General features: G+C 45.8%; 1 protein-coding gene across 1 annotated transcript in view; it reads left to right on the top strand.

The window, feature by feature from the left end:
* The window catches only part of BAZ1B (bromodomain adjacent to zinc finger domain 1B), a 769,492-nt gene that overhangs the window by 237,669 nt on the left and 512,395 nt on the right, over positions 1-19,428 (top strand). Inside the window, exons 8-9 of the mRNA XM_069614785.1 lie at positions 5,493-5,631; positions 5,947-6,071. Coding sequence (XP_069470886.1) covers positions 5,493-5,631; positions 5,947-6,071 — 264 coding nt within the window. The remainder of the gene's footprint in view (positions 1-5,492; positions 5,632-5,946; positions 6,072-19,428) is intronic.

The raw sequence follows: 19,428 nt of genomic DNA, 5'->3' as shown, positions 1-19,428 counted from the left end.
CACACATTAGATGAGTTGTGTAGCTGGGAAAGGGTAATTTACTTTGCATTGGCGGGTTCGAAAGTACTTGCGAGTATTTTTTAACCATTCTTTTATTCCCTTTTCCATTTTTGACAACCTCAGTATTGCTCTGATGTGCTAGTGATATATCCATGTCCAGTGTCCTAGTTAAGTTACCTCAGGGTGTAGGAAATGGCTGTGTGCCATCTCTAATGGGGATCTACTGATTTAAAGAAAGTGTGTATTTTGAAGTATATTTTTGTTACATATATTTGCTATCTTCCAAAGAAGGCTTATTAAACTGACAATTTTGAATATATAGTTGTTTAATCAAGAAACCTTGATTGCAAGTGTTTGGATAACTATCATATCACTACCCTTACTCTCTACTATACACCATCATTCAACTAGAACACAGCTATACCTGTATTAATTCGGCCTAGCTGTTCACATACGAATACGACCCCATGAACACCACATCACCCGATTTAACAAGCAGCTAGCAGAGCACATTCTGGCCTAGTAGCTCACATATGCGTCCTTCAGGCCTAACTCAGCCAGAGCCCAGTCTGAGTGTCCTCCCACCAGACTTCACACATCCAACTTGTATGGTCGGCACCACACCGAATGCTAGGATGCAGCTACCATCCGGCAATTACATCAGCTGCAAACATCTGGTGCAACCACGACCCTACGACACACTCTACTGACCAGAACTACGGTTCCTGAGGGCGCTCAACCTACCAGCGCTTTGAGGTCATACCAATGATATATAGAGCACTATATAAATGCCAAGTCACAGAACATACATACTTGTCACTGTGTGTCAGGTCCTGATTCTTTTCTCCACGGAAGCTGCTGGCCCCACAGTTCCCCCCAAAGATGTGCAGCCAACTACTGAAGATCACAGCAGAAGTCTCCACAACCCAGAAGCAAAAGGGGAAGTGGGAGAAAATAAAAACAGAACACAGGTCGGTCGCTCTGTCTCAAAACAGCTGAGCACCTGCAGAGGGCGAGAAAACTACAGAGTTACTTTCTCTAAAAATATCTCTCTCCCACCTAGTTCCCCTAGAAAAGATGTATACCTGTTTAGCCTTTCTGAGATCTGAAAGGCTTGTATTTAAGAAGTTTCCTTGATAGTTCTTAAACTTTTAGAATCGATGAAAACGTTTTACTCATAAACAATAATTGTTGCAAATTCTTTAAATTGTCTTTTTGAGTTAACTGGTAGATGCTTTATGAGTTGAATTCTTCCAGAATAAATGGTTCCACATGTATATTCACCTTAAATCATGGAAGCTAGGAAAGCAGATGGCAAGTTCAAACTGTCAGACACCTAATAGCTCACTTCCAAAATGATTGATGTCCTTTTCTTCCTTAGAGCAAAGTCAACTGTGACTGTACTCCTGTGGGAACCATTTAAAGTCTTTTTTTCAAAAGAGTTCTAAAATTGCTGGTTTGAATTGATAGATAAATCTTTAGATTAAATCTTCTTTTCAAATGAACCTTTTCTTTACTTTAGTGAAAATGTTTAAATGTCTTTTCTTTCAAAGAATAGTTTCAAAATTACATAGAATTCAAAATACTATGCTCATAGTGTTCATATTTAAAGAACATCATGTTCCTGAATTACATTGCTAAATTAGACATGAATATATTAAAAAATTCTTCCTTGCAGTTAACACGCACATGGAAATAAAAAGTGGCTCTCCTACACGTATAATGAAAGAAGTGTTTGATCAAGACACCTCTTCCTAATAATACATGCGCATTAATATCAAAACTGCAATATTAAACAGAACGAAATGGCAAGCAAATGTAAAGCGCTTCAGAAAATCATAAAGACACCACATTAACGTCCAATCTGCAGAATCTTTACATAAGTCTCTGAAGAATTTGATTCCTAAACATAGCTAAATACGTAACCTATATTTTAGAACTTGTTCATTAACCTTCTGATTCAACTTCTTCTTGAAAATATATGAATTGCAAGTAGTCTTTTTTTTCCTAAAGTTCTAGAGCGCAGCGCTCCCACCAAAATGACCGCTTGTCTTGTCCCACGAAGGTTATACTCGAAAGCTGACTCATATCCAAGATATTTTATCTTCTGGAAACTTATACTGGGCCAAAACTTAGACTAAATAAGAAACAGGACCTTCCTGCTTCAGGTGTGACAATGAAAGGCAGTTTAGAATCCTGCTGATGCTCCCTTGTCTCATTGTTCTCCAATCACCTTACTGTGTACTAATGACCAATCAAACCCCTGCTTCCTTACCACCATGTTGAACTGGGATACTCTCCCTCTGTTATAATGAAAGTTAAGGATTAAAAGGGTACTTGGGAATTGATTACAAAATACAGTGCAAAAATAGGAAACCTGACACTGTGAATCTGTTATAAACCTACAGCTCACATTAACCCCTCTTGAGATGAGCCTGGCTTCTCAGTCACTCTACCAACCTGTGTAGTATATGCTTGTACCAAAGGGTGTGTTAACTATTGCCAAGAGGAAAAGGCTGGTGCAGTCTCCCACAGGGTACTGCATACAATCTTGCCTAACAGGCAGGGACGAAGTTTCCATCAATCAGAATCGCTCCTTGCCCAAGTAGCCCGCCACCCCACTGCGCACTATAATAGGCAGGTAGCCAGAGGTTTCGACAAGTGTAGGACCGCTGCAAGCAACGAGCGCTATGGTGCAGAGTTAAGTGTTGGGAGCAGCAGAATTTCAAGAAATATTCGAGCAGGCTCATAACTTGGAAAGTAGATTACAGACAATTAGTGCCGCGTAACTGGGTAGAAAGCACAAGTCTTTGTATATGAAACCATTCCAATCGTCTAAAGGCTTTCACTCACTTTCCTTCCATGGATGTAAGGATTATCCCTTGGAGCATCCAAGCATATGCAATTATCGTTCGCTCTACTGCCGGTAGGATAGTAGAATATTTTTCCTTAATACCTCAGTGAGTGAGAACCTTTTTACACTCACATAATCTTTAACTCTTTTTTTATGGATGTCATATGTTTTGACACTACATAGTGTCTTTTTAAAGTGATCATCTTTAACAACTTATTGGCAATACGTGCCTGTTGCTGGGTTGCCCTAGGGGCTCCCCTTTTAACTTTTGCTAACCTTGAGAGAACTACATTTCCCAAGGATAGAAAGGATCTTTGGCTTACATTTTTAGGTGAAACCAGCACACCCCACCTTATGTGGAGTGCTGGGGAAAGGCAATGTATCCCCTTTGACACTAAAACTGTAACAATTCTGTTGCCGGGACAAGTTTACCTTCAATGGCTGGTGGCAGTGATACCTTGTATTAATTTGGTGCCCCTTTACCGTGGGCTGTTCACAGCTGCAGTAAAGGCACCCAGTGAACTCTGAGCTGCATTCCAGCACTCATTGGTAACCATTTTGTCAAAATGGCCCTGGTTTTCTTTTTTTAGGCCATTTTCTGTTCGTGAGGTCGGTCTTGGGTTTTACTCTGTGCGATGAGACCGGTTTGAGCCCTTTATTTGTCTTGCCTTTGGCAGGCTTCAGTCCTTGAAGGACACAACGTGAGGGAGGGGTCCTGAAACTCCCGTGTCCTTTGTCTCTAGGAATGCCTGCGTGCAATTAGTCCTGATTGGCTGGCTGTCATTTCAAGTCAGCCACCCTGCTGTGATTGACAGCTTAGGCTGTGCATGAATGGGAGAAACATGCTTAAAAGGCGAGGGTTTTGGGGACTACAGGCAGTCGACCACTGGGAGAAACGCCTGACAAACCGTGAACAAAGCTTCCTGGACCTTTGAATTGCCTGAAGCCCTGCTGCTGTGCAGTCCTACTTTTTCACCTAGAGAGGCTCCGGATTGGAGCGACTTCGCCCCTTGGGTTAGTGGGACCAACTAACCTCGAGACGAACTGCGTTGAACCACCCCCTGACATGCTGTGCCTCTGTTGCTGCGGGAGCCCAATGCCAGTGGTTGAGTATCCATAGTAGAGTGCAACGCTTGCCACAGAACGTATCCGGCTAGAAGTTTCCAGAGCCTCCCAGAAGCGGGACCTCAAGGTCCAGGGTCCCCTCACTATAGTGCAGGACAGGGGGCGGTGAAGGATGTCCAAGATCCGCATCGGTGCTGTTAAGCGATGAAACCGCTAAGTGCCGCTGAACCTAAAAGATCTCAAAGCTGCAGACGACCTCCCGAATACTGCCACAGGAGCCCTCCAGACGTCCTACCTCTTGTCCGCACGACAGACTCAGGAACCAGGGTCTGCACCGCTGTAGCAAGACAATCCAGCTGGACCACTCTTCTAACCAGTGGTACTGTTTAGGCTTGGGGTACTTGGCCACGCTTTTCTCTCTGGGGAATTGCATTGGCTAACGTTTTCGAGTTGATGTAAACTCCCTTCTCACAAGTTTAACAGCTTGTGACCCTACAAGTGATTTTTCTCAACTCTCTAACTTTGCAAGACTTTTATCCAAGAAGTGCATCAGTTCCATAGACTGTGTCCAAACTATTTTGGCTGTCCTGGCTCCCTAAAGGCACTCTTCTAAATCCATTGACTTTGATACTGTTTGTCCCTCATAGGTAGTAGCTTGTTGTATACTGGTACTGCTGGGAAAGGCTGATCTAGACTTCATTGGAGGATTCAGTTGTCCTCACAATTGCTGAGAAATTGTTCTAAACTTTATACCTCCCCAACTCTTTCCTTTCTGCAACTAGAGTCTACAAAAGTATTAGTGTGATATATAAATGCAAATTCCATCCTTGTGATTGAAGTCACCTCGGTGTGTGTGTGTGAGAAAAGCCTATCCACTTGCTTTATTTCCCTCTGAAAAGTAATTTTAAAGTGTATTTGAATTGTTACATCAAATCTCCTTAAAGACTGCTTATTTAAAACTGACGTTAAATAAATAACTATAACCGAAACCTTGAGTTTAAGTGTTGCTTGGCTACTTGTATTTACGAATTTCAATTGTATAACTCTAGAGCTCACATTTACCCCTATTGAGATGGGCCTGGCTGCTCAGTCACACTACCAACTTGTGTAGTACTGACCTATACCTAAAGGTGAGTTACCTAATAACAAGCAGATAAGTTTTGTGTATTCTCACAGTAGGACTACACCAATTCCTACCCCACTAACAGCACATTGAGACTATACTAATGGTAAAAGGCACTTTATAAATGACCAATACAATAAAATACTTCTGTGATCTTTAGGTGCTTTTTCTGGACAGGTCTGTGGTGCAAATCTGTTACTTCTAGTTTAGACGGAACACGACCAAGAAGTTAACTTTCCCTGTTTATGTTCCTGAAGGCACAAGAGATGGCCCACCACCTTGGACTGAATGGACACTTAATGAGCTGTTTTGGGTTTGGTGTTTGGTCAAGTTAAGTGGGTTGACTTTACTATTCTGCATTAATCTTTAATAGCAACCCCATCACTACTAGTTACATGATTCTATTCAAAGGCAAAATAACTGCATGCTTCTCCATTCTTTGTCCTTTAGAGAAACTGGAGAAGGAGGCAGAGGAGGAGAGAGTCCGTAAACACAGGGCTGCAGCGGAAAAGGCATTCCATGAGGGTATTGCCAAAGCAAAGTTGGTGCTTCGCAGGTCTCCCATTGGCACGGATCGGAACCACAACAGGCAAGTCCATTTTCAGGATGGTTACTGGTGCTCAATTTATAAATTAGTTGTAAATTTGATTAGAGAAACTACTTTTCATACTAGTTGCTGTAAATGACTATTGCTATTTCATCGAAAATAGAGCCTCAAACACAGTTAAGCAAGTATCCTAGGCTGGTATCATAGGCTGGTATCCGGCAGTACACTTGGTAGAACCATAGGTTCACTTCACACCTACGTACTCCCTGTGCCTTTTTCTATGCTTTGGCCAATGTGCTGATCAATGGAATCTTTAGAATTCTGATTTCTTCTTAAACAAAAGAAATTATTTTACAGGTACTGGCTGTTTTCCGATGAGGTACCAGGGTTGTACATAGAGAAAGGCTGGATACATGATGGCATAAACTATACCTGTGCTCTGCCACCTAAGGAACTGAAGGAGGAGGATCAGAACTCTGACGGTAAGATCACTCTATGGTTGAACATGTTGTAAGGAGTACTGCTGGAGCGGAGTCGGAAGCACACTAGCAAGATGATCTACTGGGCAGGTTGAATCACCCTGCCCTCAATGGCCTACTGTCCTTTTTACCCCAGTTTGTTACATTTTGTTGTTTTTGTCCATTAAATGTACCCCCCACATGCATGTTCAGAGGTCTCTATAAAGAGAAGATGCTCTGCATTCAAATATTCCTTGGAAGGTGCTTGCTAGTAGGACATAATGGTGGGTACGTCAGTGAGGGTCAGAGTTAATAGTGCATTAGCTTTATCAAAGAATATGGAGTATTATGAATGTTTCTCTTGTTCTGTGTTCAGGGGACACAGGAGACTGATCCGCAGCAGGGCTTCCTTCAAGCTTTCCTTGACTCTAGTGGTAGACGTTGCTCAGTGGGTGGATAAGTTTTGGCAACACAGATTGTCTAGACATTTTTAAAAATAGCACTTCTGTGAAGGTTAGGGTGGTGCAGGTTACAGATTTTAATAAGGTTGTTTAGTAATTCAGTCATGTGTAAGCCACCACTTAATATTTCTTCGTAAATACTCGATATATCTGCTACACAACTCGTAGCAATGTATTGTAATCCTGTTTTCTACCAATCACATTTTAATTCCCAGAACCAACGCAATTCAGTCTAGGTCTGCACAACCCTCTTCTTTTAACAACTGTAGGACCTGGTTCAGTTATCCTAGACTGCTCACAGTACATAACATGGCGCACGTGCCTCCTGTTGTGTGACCACCGGACCTCTGGGCTCAAGGCGTCTTGCTTGCCTTCGCTGCGTATCTGCACAATGTTTCTCAGTTTTTTTTTTTCCAAATACATCATTTGTCAAAGAAATAAGTAGACAGTAATTGTATTGTTTGCATTCTCCTTTCATAAGGCCTGCAGTACGTACTAACCTGCTGGCCACTTGGAAAATTCTGATGGCGCTTTGTTTGCTTTGAGCAATCGTTTGATGTTTAAGGAAGTTATTTTTGCTGGGAGGAATGCAATTTAGTTCACCCTGCAAATCTGGTTGAGTGATGTATGCTTTACTAAGTAGATGACCATTCAGTAGGAGACCGAAGGAGAGACACAAAATTGCATGTCAACACACTAAGTTGTTTATTTTATGACCAGCAGTCGGGGATGTTTTTAAGTTTATTTTTCTATAGGTGCTAGGAAAGAGTTTTATTTTTTTTGTTGCTCCTTTTTTACTATACACGTCTATGGAATACCCTAAGGTTGCACACTTAAATATATGGATGGCTATGTGTGCGTGTATATATGGTGAATGGTGTGAGTGTGCGCTTGTGTTCAGGGGCGCAACAAAACCTACATTTCAGGGGGGCTAACTTTTCAAATGTTGGGAGAGGTGCTAACTTCAGGTGTGGTGGGGAGGAGCAAACTTATTTGTGTGGGGTCATCTAACTTCTTTACGCATTTTAATGAGACTATTAAGTGCAGCTTCAATGTTACAAGCAGTTACCTCTCCCCTTTAGGTCTGAAAGCACCCACTCATGGGCTGCTGTGAGAATGACTGGTCTCCTGTTTCCGCTCTACCATTCCAATCACTTCCCTGGCATGCAAGTACTAAACCCACATCACAATTTCAATTGCTTCAAAAATTTGGCATTTGAATGCAGGTACTAACAGTGAAATGATGTACTTAGTAGTTGCTGGGCCGGGCCCTTGTTAATGGCAAAACCCAGGTGCCGTTTAACATCTGTGTCCTTTTCTGTCCGGCAACTGCTCTGAAGGTCAGGCAGGTCAAGTCAACATAGCCCACAATTTCAGTGGGGGCGGGTGGGGGGGGGGGGTGGAGTGCTGAGGCCCAGTCAGCTCAATGGTGTTGCACCACTACTTGTGTTTAATGCCTTGATTAATTATTGGTAATCTTCTTTACACCTAGCCCAATTCTTCCTCATCCCAGTACTTGTTTATGGGGCAGTACTTGTGTTTGAGGCACTATGCCTCATACACAAGTACTGGGATAAGGTAGAGGTACATTAAGATAATGCCTGACTTGGCTATCTGTAATCTTCATTACTACTAGTCCCACTCTTCCTCCAGTACTTACCAGTGAGGCAAGGAGCCTCATACGTAAGCACTGGGACAAGGAAGAGGGACGTGGAGGTAATTCTGGGCCAATGAGCTGATTTTGGAGGTTGGGGTAGGGGATGGGAGGGAGAACGGAGGTGTTGGGGTTGGGGGGTGGGTTGTGCAATAAATCATAATGGTCGTCCATGTCCATGCTAAGCAGGCATGATATGTGGTATTAGTGGCTAGAGAGGCATTTTGGTGCAGCCAGTCTAGTCATTCCTCAGTTTGGTATGACTTTTTTAACTGGGCATTTCTGATAAAGCAGTGCTGCTAAGTGTAATTACCTGGCTAGACTGGCATTTGGATTCTGCCAGTCTAGCCGGTTTTTTACTGTGGCACTGTATATTTTTCTGGGCATTTGTGATAAAATGTTATGATAGGTCATATATGACGCAACTGTACACAATTGTTTTTAGGCACAACAAGACAAGGAAAACTGAGGGAGGACACGACAAACGATCTTACTAAGCCTTGTGTCATTCAGATCGTGCGAGAAGGGGAAAGGGAGGGGGGGGGAGTGCAAGGGAGAGTGGAGGGGAAAACAGGGCAGCAATGCTCTGAGTAAGTGCTGCCAGGCCAGCGCGGCTCTGGGTAGGGCAAGGAGAACAAGGGATTGTAGGGTTACAGCTACAGCCTCTAACTGCATGGTAGGCCTGGAGGCAGTGCAAGGGTGACTGATCAAGGAAGAGCCTGCACTCGGTTAGACCGAGGGTAGCCAAGTAACCAGTTGGTACAGCGGACAGGTAGGTCAGCAGGGGAGGGAGAGAGAGAAAGAGCAGAGGAACATTTTAAGCTGCTTCCGGAACTTCAGGTGGACCGGCTCAAGTTTGGGAGGGTCCGGGAGGCCATTTCAGAGGGAGGCGCCTGCAGGGGAGAAGGATCTACCCCCCCCCCCCCCCCCACACACACTCTGCCTGGAGAAGTATCTAACCCTTAGGGCTCGAGAAGGAAGGTATTTTGGAAGATAGTGTTGGATGTAGTGCAGATACCCGCCCCAGAAAGCCTTGTGGACAATGAAAAGGGTCTTGAACTTGATCCTTGCAGCCAACGAGAGCCAGTGGAGAGATAGTCCCTAGGCTTGAGGCCAAGGATAAGTCTCGTAGTCCTATTCTGGATTAGGTGCAGAGGGTGGAGAGTAGAGGAAGGCAGATTGAGAAAGTGGCTGTTGCAGTAGTCCAGCCTAGAGAGAAGCAGAGCTCTGGAGACAGTGAGCTTCTGGTGGAAAGTGAAAAATGGAAGAGTTCCTTTGAGGAGGTGCAGCTGGTAGTGGGATTTCTTGGCAACGTCTGAGATGTGAGGAGAGAAAGAGATGGAGTTGAAGATGACACCAGGAATGAGCGAGAGGAGAGTAGGCTGAGGGGAGCCTGAATGAAAGCGGAGTGTCATCCACAACACTAAGTTAGAGGAGAAGGTAGAGATCAGGTGGATCAAAGGGGCCAAGTAGAGGTTGAAAAACCAGGGTGAGAGGATAGAGCCCTGGAGAACGACACATGTGGAGAGGTGGAAGAGTGAAAGGGACAAAGTTGGACCTGGGAGGGGCGGTCCAAGAGGAAGGAGGTCAGCCACTCCAGGGCCTGATCCATGATGCTCAGGTTCTCAGTCAATTGATCAGGATGGCGTGGTTGACCGTGTTGAAAGCAGAGGAAAGTTCCAGGATGATGACAGAAGGAATGCTGGAATCAAGGTTAGAGATCAGATCTTCACAGGAGAGAAGTTTCCGTGCCTCTGGCAGCTCTTAAGCCGGACTGATGGTCATGGAGACAACCAACAGATTCCGTGTGGAGTGTAAGCTGGCAGTTGGCCAGCTTTTCCAAGAATTTGGGAGAGGGGAAAGTTCCAGTGGCAAAAGAATGATTACAGAAATCGGCCAAGGCTGGATCGTGTTAATGTGGTGCTTGGCGGTTCTGGAGGAGCAGACCAGCACCTGTTTCGATGACCCTTCCATAGATGGGACTTGTATAGAAACCGTGTCAGGTGTTAGAGAGAAAGAGGAGAAAGGAGGAGGAGAGGGAGAGATGGCCAAAGGGGGGCTGAGAGAGGAAGAGGAGATAGTGGACAGGATGTCCTGGGTTTTAGCGGAGAAGCGAGAGGCCAAAGCCGTACAGAGGGCCTGTTGAGGGAACAGGAGAGGTAGAAACCGCAACAGGATTGGCCAGTTCCTTACAGATTTTAAAGAGTTTGACTGTGTTAGAGGCCGTAGAGACGTAGGCTTGAATGTGTGCTCTCTTCTTGAAGAGTCTTATTGCTTCAACTGGCATTTTGGTGCAACCAGTCTAGGTATGTCTTAATGTTACTGTAATGTTGTGTGTCTACATTGTGCAGCCTGTTGGACATGTTTTCATTGTGGCATGACATTTTTAATAGCAAAGCATTAATGTTCATGTGCACTGTTGGTGACTTGCATGTTTTGGATTGCTGTTACCCTACACAACCATAGCAAACACTGTGGCTTTTTAGTACATTTTTCTCAGTGTGCTGTATATTTCATTAAAACGCATTTATACCTTTCTCCTAGTGCAGTGTGTGGCATACACCTTCAGCAACACGTTTGTGTGTTTTGCGCAAGCGTGGTAATCTAGGGCGGCCCAAAGTGTGGCACGACTCGTGATTTGTTGCTGAGTTGGGGGGGAGGCCCTCAGCATGGCTTGCAGGGGGGCCCCCAGCGCCTGTTACGCCACTGGCTCTAGGCCAGCTTAAAAGCAACGCACACAATCTGGTGTTCCTCTCTCTGGCTATACGGTTTTCAGCAGCAACTCTGTGGAAATTCAACCAGCCCCGAGGTGGATGTCCAGGTGGCTTACTTTGGAGTTGATTGGTCCCACCAACTCAAGGGGAGAAGTCGTCCTTGCAGGGGCTTCTCTGTCGATGCGAACCTGGCGTTTCACCATTGCTGCTGGGCTTCACCTTGCAAACCAACGGTCCAGGAATTGCAGCAGGCATGCTCTTAGGGTGGTTCTTCGGTTCCTTCGTCCAGTGGTCGACTCTGCCTTCCAAGTCAAAAGACTCGCCTTTTATTCAGTTCTTTCCCATTCTTTCATCCTTTTATAAGATAGTGTGTGCTGGGTTCAGAAAGTTACAAATGTGAATAAAGTCCATTTCACTTTACTGCTCTGGGAAACAATAGTTTATCCCAGAGAAGGTATTCAAACCTTTGGGAAAACAGACTTCCCTGTGCCACTGCCCTGAAGGTACTGTGTGACACAATGTAAAAGGTGATGCCTATGGAGTTTGTCACACTCCAAAACCAAAACAGTGTACAAAATCACATTAAAATACATGAGTGGGGGTGGGGGGGAGGAAGGGTCTTGCTCTCTCCAGGTTTAAAAAAAATCAAGTCCTCAAAATCCAGCAAAGTTGCTCTAAGGTGGAGGGAATTAGCAAATTTCTGAGAATTCTCCCTAACACCGTGTATGTGCCCTGCCACAAATAGCCTTTAAACTGGCACATAATTGTAATTTTACACAGCATCTTATAAGACTTTACAGTTTTAAAATACATGAGTCACTTCTAAATTGTCCATATGTATAAGGTGGTTGTATGCAGAAACCATGTACACATTTGTAAAGTCTAGTGAGCATTTTGCTTAACAGATTGTCTATTTGTATGGGGGGAAACACGAAAATGACTTATTTTACCTGCAATTCTCTGTTTAGCTACTTGGCACAATTCCGGTATCCCATTGAAGATGCTGTGCACTGCGGTTTCTTTGTCAGTGCAGCTCTGCATGGATTGTCAGCCACATGTCTTCCTTTTCCTTCCTAAAATGCATTATGCATATCTTTCCCACTTTCTTTCCTTTACGATTTAGGTTCAATAGGCCTTATGTCAGACCTCATTTCTGCGCTGGCCTTCTATTTCAGTGAGCATTCATAAATGATTCTGGCCTCTTCATTTCTGGCATCCAGGGCCTATATTTCACCCCACAGTACAGGCATGTCTTCTTTCGACGAAGAGCACATGGGTTCAGTCCACACAATCCCAGAAGACATTTGGCATGATGACTGGAACATCAGAGGTGGTTGCCGCTGGAGGGGTTGACGACTGGGACGACAACATAGGTGCTGGGCCCAGTGAGCATACTCCCCCGGCACTTCCCAGAGATTTGTTGCATGACACTCTACTCTCCACATGCTGGTGTTGGAGATGAAGAGGATGCCGACTGCACTACCAGTGCCAACCCAGTTGACACCGGGGCCGGCTCACGCTTAAGAAAAGGAAGCAGCACCCTACGTTGCCTCACCAGCCGCCACACATGGGGGGGGGGGGGCCACCCCAGGCATACAGGGGCGAACATGGCGACAACAGACACCAATGACCTCTCTCCGCGTCCAAGGGCTTCTCCTTCTTCCACTCCATGGTCACCTAGGCATCAGAACTCTGCCAGTTCACAAAGGAGGGCTTTCTTTATCAATGCCGGGAGGTGAAAAGGAAGACCATTTGGTCAGTGCCCCTCCTGAAGGATGTCTGGGATGAGGGGCTGGCGCTGCTGAAACCCTGCCCAATCCCCGGTGAAAAGAAATCGGCGGAAGAAGGAAATACTGGGTGCCGGAGTTTGCATGAAAGGTCAGCCAACCCGCCACCCTCTGCCTCTGTTCCCCCCGACAGCGAGGGGAAGAAAGGTAATCCGCTCAGCAGTGACAACGGTCAAGGCGGCGAACGCTTGAGCTATCGTGGCCAGGTACTACTGGGAGTTGTGGTACTAGTTGGTATCCCACTACTGGATTTCCTCCCAGAGGACAAACTGGTCGAGGCAATGGAGATCCTTCAGGAGGGTGAGGTGGCGTTGGACCGCACCATCACCATGGCCCTGGACATTGCTGACATGGGGTTCTGCCAGATGTGAAACAGGGTTTGCCTCAGCCATTGTGGCTGGCTGAAGGTCACCAACTTTAGGCTGGCAATTCAGACGAGGTTCTTGGACATGAAGGAAGTCTGGCAGATCTTCAAAAGGTTTCGGCAGAGGATCGCCCTCTCATCGTCAACCCTCCCATTCCTCGACCCAGGAAGCATACTGAGGTCGTTCCAAGGCCTTCGTTGGTGGCCACTGTCGTCATCAAGGCTCCCAAGGCAGTTTGCCAGCCTCCAAGCAGGATTGAACCGGCCAAGATGTCTGTTCTCACCCCTGCACCCCGGTGGGAGGCCGGCTGGCGAACTTTGTCAGCATGTGGGAAAACCTCTCCACCAATCGATGGGTGCTGGACGCCCTTGTCCATGGAAACTCTTTGGAGTTTCTGCTGAAGTGTCCACGGATACCACCGGTGGCCTGGCAGGAACAACTTAACGTTCAGCTGCAGCTGGAGGTCCGGTCCTTGTTAACCCCTTAAGTGCCAAGGGTGAGGTATCTCGTTCTTGGGATTACCTTTGTTGCCAAGGATGAGATACCTCGTTCTTGGCACTTAAGGGGTTAATGAAACAGAAAACGTTAGTAGGCATTAAATGGCGAAATACCAAAATCACCAAAAAAGGCCTTGGCACTAGGGGGGGGGGTGGGGGAATCCATGGCAATTAAAAGGTTAAAAGGGGTGATGAAGCTGGTTCCGAAGCAGCTCCGGAGTTTCCGCCAGATACTTCTTAGTAAGAAGGTGCTGGAGGCCCATTCTCGATCTACGACGACTCAAGTACATAAAGTCCCAAAAATTCAGGATGGTCACGTTGCAGCACATGCTCGGCCAACTGGAAGAGGAAGACTTCCTGTCGTCGCTGGATCTAAGATACGTACTTCCACACCCCCATTCACAAAAAACATCGCAAGTTCCTGTGCTTCGTTGTACAGGGCAAGTATTACCAGTTCAAGGCTCTTCCCTTCGGACTGAAGTCGGCACCCAGAATCTTTACGAGGTGCCTGGCTCGGGTGGTGGCCCACCTGCGCCTACAGGGATTTCATGTGTACCATACCTCGATGATTGTCTCATCAGTGCCAAGTCAAGGGACCTTGCCATCGATCACACAGAGGACGGGCCGGCTGCTGACAGATTTAGGGTTCTCAGTGAACTAGCCAAAGTACTGCTTGATTTCATCGCAAGACGCGCTATTCTTGGGCTCCAGACTCAACACGGTTTCCTGCCTGGCGGCCCCCTCAAGAAGAAAATAGCCATTTTGGGCAAGGTGCAACAACTGATGGCACTGAAGATCGCCATGGTGAGGACCATAAAATCACTGCTCGGCATGATGTAGTGTATCTACCTGATCAGGCTCTGCAGGTTGCGGATGCAACCCCCTCCAGAAATTCCTGTATGCCTGTTGGATACAGGTGTCTGGAAGCTTCAAGGACAGGATTGTGCTCGATGAGTTCCGTCTAGCATAATGTTTTGGGGTGTGCTCTCCAACATTGCCAGGGGCACAGACTTCCAGAGCCCTCCGTGCCAGGAGACTGTCACCACGGACGCTTCCCTGGATGGCTGGTGAACCCAAACTGGACGTCTCCACGCCAGAGGCCTGTGACTGCCAGAGGAGGAGGAGCTACACATCAAAGTCCTGGAACTACGAGCAGTGTATTGGGCCATCAAGTCATTGCTTCAGTCTCGAGGGCAAAGTGGTAAGGGTCTTCACAGACTGTACCACCACAATGTCTTGCATCAGGAAGCAGGGACGCTCCAGATCCCCAGCGCTCTCCAGGGAGGCGCAGGACTTGTGGCACTGTGCCCTGGCCGTTGCCCAGGGGATGTTTCATTCCTTTTTCACCTGGTGGGAGTAAAGAACACTGTTACAAACCATGAGCTAGGAGCTGCGCTCTTGACTTGAGTGGGAACTTCGGCAGGATCAAGTGGACAACCTCGTCCTCAGGTGTGGAAGACCCCAGATCGATGTGTTTGCGGCGACGAACACCAAGTGCAGGAGGTTCGCCAGCAGGTTCCCACAGCTGGAGAGCATATAGAAATGCATTCTCCTTCATGTGGGAAGGTCTGTTCCTGTAAGTGTTCCCTCAGTTTCCTCTACTGAGTCATCAGTCAACTCAGACAGTGCCGGTGCAGGATTATCCACATCGCACCAGCATGGCTGAGGCAAATTTGGTACCCAGACCTTATCAGCATGTCGGCGTCGCCTCCAGTCAAGCTACCAGTAGTCGCAGATCTTCTCGCCAGGCAAGGAGTCGTAATCCTGCACCACGACCCAGGATCGCTGAACCTGAATGCCTGGCTCCTGCAGCATTAGCGTTCGGTGGGTACGACCTGCCGGGGGGCTCTTAAATGCTACAGGCACAAATGGAAGCGTTTCACGACTTCGTGCTGGTCGCAGAAAATTAACCCTCTGAGGGTCACGACCCCAAAAACCCACCCCTCCCAAGTTCTTTGTACTTCTCGTTGGCTAAGTTGGGGCTGGCGCACGCCTGCATCAAAGTGCGTCTGGCGGCTATCTTCCGCTGCACCAGGTCTCCGGTGTAGGACAGTTTTTCTGAAGTAAAACTAAGGGCCTAGCAAAATCATTCACCTGAGGCAGTACAAGACTCCACTCTTAGTATACGGCTGTATCACCTGAGTTCAGGGTGGCCTAGACAGAGCAGCCAGGCTTATCTTAGGAGGGAGAGAGGGCTGTAAAATGAGTACAAATGAAATTGTAATACTAATAGTCCAAAGAAACACTGAACACTATGTATGTAAAAATAAATGATTTATTTAACCCCTTAAGTGCCAGCGACGAGCCGGCTCGTCGGTGGCACTTACAGGTTAATGAAGGAGAAAATGTTGGAATAATTTGCTTGGTTAAATACTGAAATTAATAAAGGCCTTGGCACTGGGGGGGGAACCCATGGCAGTTAAGGGGTTAAAAACAAGTTGGCTCAGATAAATCTAGGGGTAAATAAGTACGATCACAGATTATAATGGAATCAGTCACACAAAATACTATGCTTGATGGTACACAGACCAAAGCATAAACCTTATTTTGAACACCTAACAGTAGTTCTAGGGAAGTCAAAACCTTTTCATACATTCTGTATAGGTCGCACCTATTGGGGGAGTTAAAACCAATGGTTACTTTCAGATTACATTCAGTAATTCAAGGGTAGTAAACCCCACCAGTTGCAAAGTGACACTCATTAACAAATCTACTGGACAGCATAAGTGTTGTGAATAGTGGAACACTTATTATAGGTACAGTAGAAACCTATAACTTTTTTTTGATAACGCACAGTTATACTAGGTGAGTAAAATCTAAGGAAGTAATCTTTAAATATGCTTTTGAGATCTGTTTGGTTTGGTTTATTATTTGTGATGCGCGAGCATACCCTAAGGTAACAGGGCGCAGCCTTTACATGGATATGCAAAGCTTAGTTACAACAATCATAAGATATGCATAAACACAATAAAAATAAAACACAGGGTAATGTACATATATACAGGTAAGCACAGTGGTTACAGAGTGTGCAGCAGGTATGGGTGGGGCAAGTTAAACACCAGCGTGAGTTTGATGCTTATTTTCAACCATGAGACTACCTTCAATCGGAAGCTTTGATAAGGTAGATCCCTTCTGAGAGTAGGCGGTAGTGATTTCCACAACTTAGCTGCTTGCACTGGGAAGCTGTTACACCCTATTGTAGAACGCTTAAAGTTAGGGATAGAGAGGTAATCCTTGTAAGCTGTTCTTATCGGTCTCTCAGAGGACTGTCTATGGAATCTGTCAGATAGGTAGGGGCGGCGTTACGGGATTTATGAGTGAGGGATGCCGTTTTTAGGGTGATATCTTTGATAGAGAGCCAGTTCTGTTGGCTGTGTCCAGTGATGTGCTCTCTTCTAGAAATGGCCAAGGCCGCTCTGAGCATTATTATGAAGAGTTTGTAGTTTGCTAGTGGTGGCTTTCGAGGATCCCAGATAGAGGGCATTGGAGTAGTCCAGGCGGGACAGAATGAGGGCTCTAGTGATGGTGAGGCAACTAGCGTCTGACAGGAAGGGTTTGGCAGTGCGGATCAATTTGCACGTATATGCTGTGGAGGAGGCTAAGGAGTTTACCTGTTTTTTGAGTGAAGTTAGAGTTCAGGTAAAGCCCTGTGTTTTAACTACTTGTCCCACTTTGATGCTGTTCCCATCGATCAGGAAGGAACTATAGGCAGGGATTCGTTTCTTTAGAGTAGTGGAGGTGCCTAAGATGAGGAGTTCAGTTTTAGTATTCAGGCATAGCCCATGTGTGGCCACCAATGCCTGGATGATGTATACTCTATTAACCAAGGCCAAATCCTTTTCATAATCTCCAGAAAGCGGAAGAGGATCTGAGTATTATCTGCATAGTTGGTGTAGGTGATACCGAGATGATCCAAATCATCAAAGGGGCTTGGTAAAAATATTGTACAATGTGGGGGAGACACAGGAGCCCTGTGGCACGCCACACATGATGGGTATAGGGCCTGCTACCGCTGTAGGTGAGAAGACCCTCATGGTTCTATCCTTGAGAAAAGATCTGATCCAGGTGATAGCCTTGGCCGAGAAGTGGGCTGAGTTGTGGAGGTGTGTGCACAGGAGGGAGTGATCGACCAAATCGAAAGCTGCAGAGAGGTCAAGGAGGAGCAGTAGGGCTGCTTGGCCATTGTCTCTGAGCTTATCAACTTGTGCTTTCAGGTCGATGAGAGCAGTTTCAGTCCCGTGTTGGGGCCGGAAGCCTGATTGTCTCGCTCCTAAGAGGTGGTGGTGTTCCAGGTGCCTCTGTATTTTTATATAGGCGACCTTATCCAAGGTTTTTAGAAGGAAGGGTACGGTTGTTATGGGTCTGTAATTAGTAGGCGTGGCCGGGTCAAGTGTAGGTTTTTTTAGTAGGGGGAGCACCCAGAATTGTTTGAGATTTGAGGGGATGAAGCCAGCGAAGGAGGCATTAATTAAATTTGTAATGAAAGGGGAGAGGTCACGGGCGGCATCTTTAATGAGCTGTGCTGGGCAGAGGTCTCCCTGGCAATTTGAGGTTTTCACTGACAAGATGATTTTTTCCACTTCTAATGTAGTCACTTTAGAGAAGTTGAAGCGATGGGTTTCGTTTGGAGTGGGTTTCTCAGGTGGATTGGATTTCTCGGGTGGTTTGGATTGGGGGGGGATCATTTAGAGTAGCTTTTTTACGAGTTATTTTGTTTTGGAGGATAGCAATCTTGTTGGCTAATGCGTTTTGGATTTCAGAACACCAGTTTTTATCTTTGGTGCAAGTATCTAATGGGGCTATGAGGGTTTCCACTTCTTTCAAGATGGAGAATAATTCCTTCGTGTTAGATTTTGCTTTGGATATCCGGGAGTCAAAAGAAGTACGTTTAGCAAGGTAGATTTCTTTTTTGTAGAGGGTGGTAGTTTAGAGTTTGTTTATTGGCTACTGAGGGGACTTTTTTCCAAATGGCCTCAGTTTCTTTTTTGCAACCTTTACATTTTTAAGGAGAGGTGTGAACCAATTGTTTAGGTGCGATTTAGGCTTGCTAGATCTAAGTTAGAGGGGGGCAATATGATCCAGCGAAGTGGCCATAATTTCATAATATTCTTCGACCAGAGTCTCTGGGTCCAAATTCTCAAAGTGAGTTGAGGGTGGGGAGTATGTTAGGGATAAGTCTCTCTGCAGTAATATTTCTCTTGTTTCTTGTGAGTGTAGGGGGGGCCCTGGTAGGGGTGGGGGGTGGAGGGGGTAAGGGTCGAGTAGGTGAAAGCATAAACAATACCAAATGGTGGTCGGTCCAGGCTAGAGGTGAGTGATTGGTGATATTTGCTAGGCAGTTGTGGTCGGCTATCCAATCAAGTATTCGGCCTTTGGCATGTGTAGGTTCCATACTACTTTGTGTAAAACCTAAATCAGAGAGGGTATTGACAGTCGTACTGTGAAACAGATTGAGATAAGCAGTAATTCTTATTTTTGGATGGCACACAGCTAACTCGAGGTGAGTAAAATCCATATACTTTTTCAAGGTGCGATCAGCAACTTGGGGCAGGTATAAACCCAAGACACTTTTTGTGTCTGTCTAAAATAGCACAGGGAAAGCAAAACCCTATGTTGCACTTTACTGAATGACTTGGTTATTCTAGGTAGGTAAAACCTAATGCAGATTTAATCTGCACAGGCTAACCGCAAGTCAGCGGAAGCAAGACCCAGTTGCGGGACACTCATAAAATGATCCTGACAGGAATAATCTGGTGAATTCAACACATGACTTTTGGGAAGAGGCATAACCAAATTACAGGTGAGAAATATACCCTTACATCTATTTTCTGTTGGAATGGCAAAACTGTTTGTAAAAAAAGAAAGATGTTCAACTTTTGAGAATAGTGCAGCACACGTTCAAG

Source organism: Ambystoma mexicanum, chromosome 9 (assembly GCF_040938575.1).
Source record: "Ambystoma mexicanum isolate Mex_15411 chromosome 9, UKY_AmexF1_1, whole genome shotgun sequence".
NCBI lineage: Eukaryota > Metazoa > Chordata > Amphibia > Caudata > Ambystomatidae > Ambystoma > Ambystoma mexicanum.
This window is presented reverse-complemented; position numbering and strand designations above follow the sequence as displayed.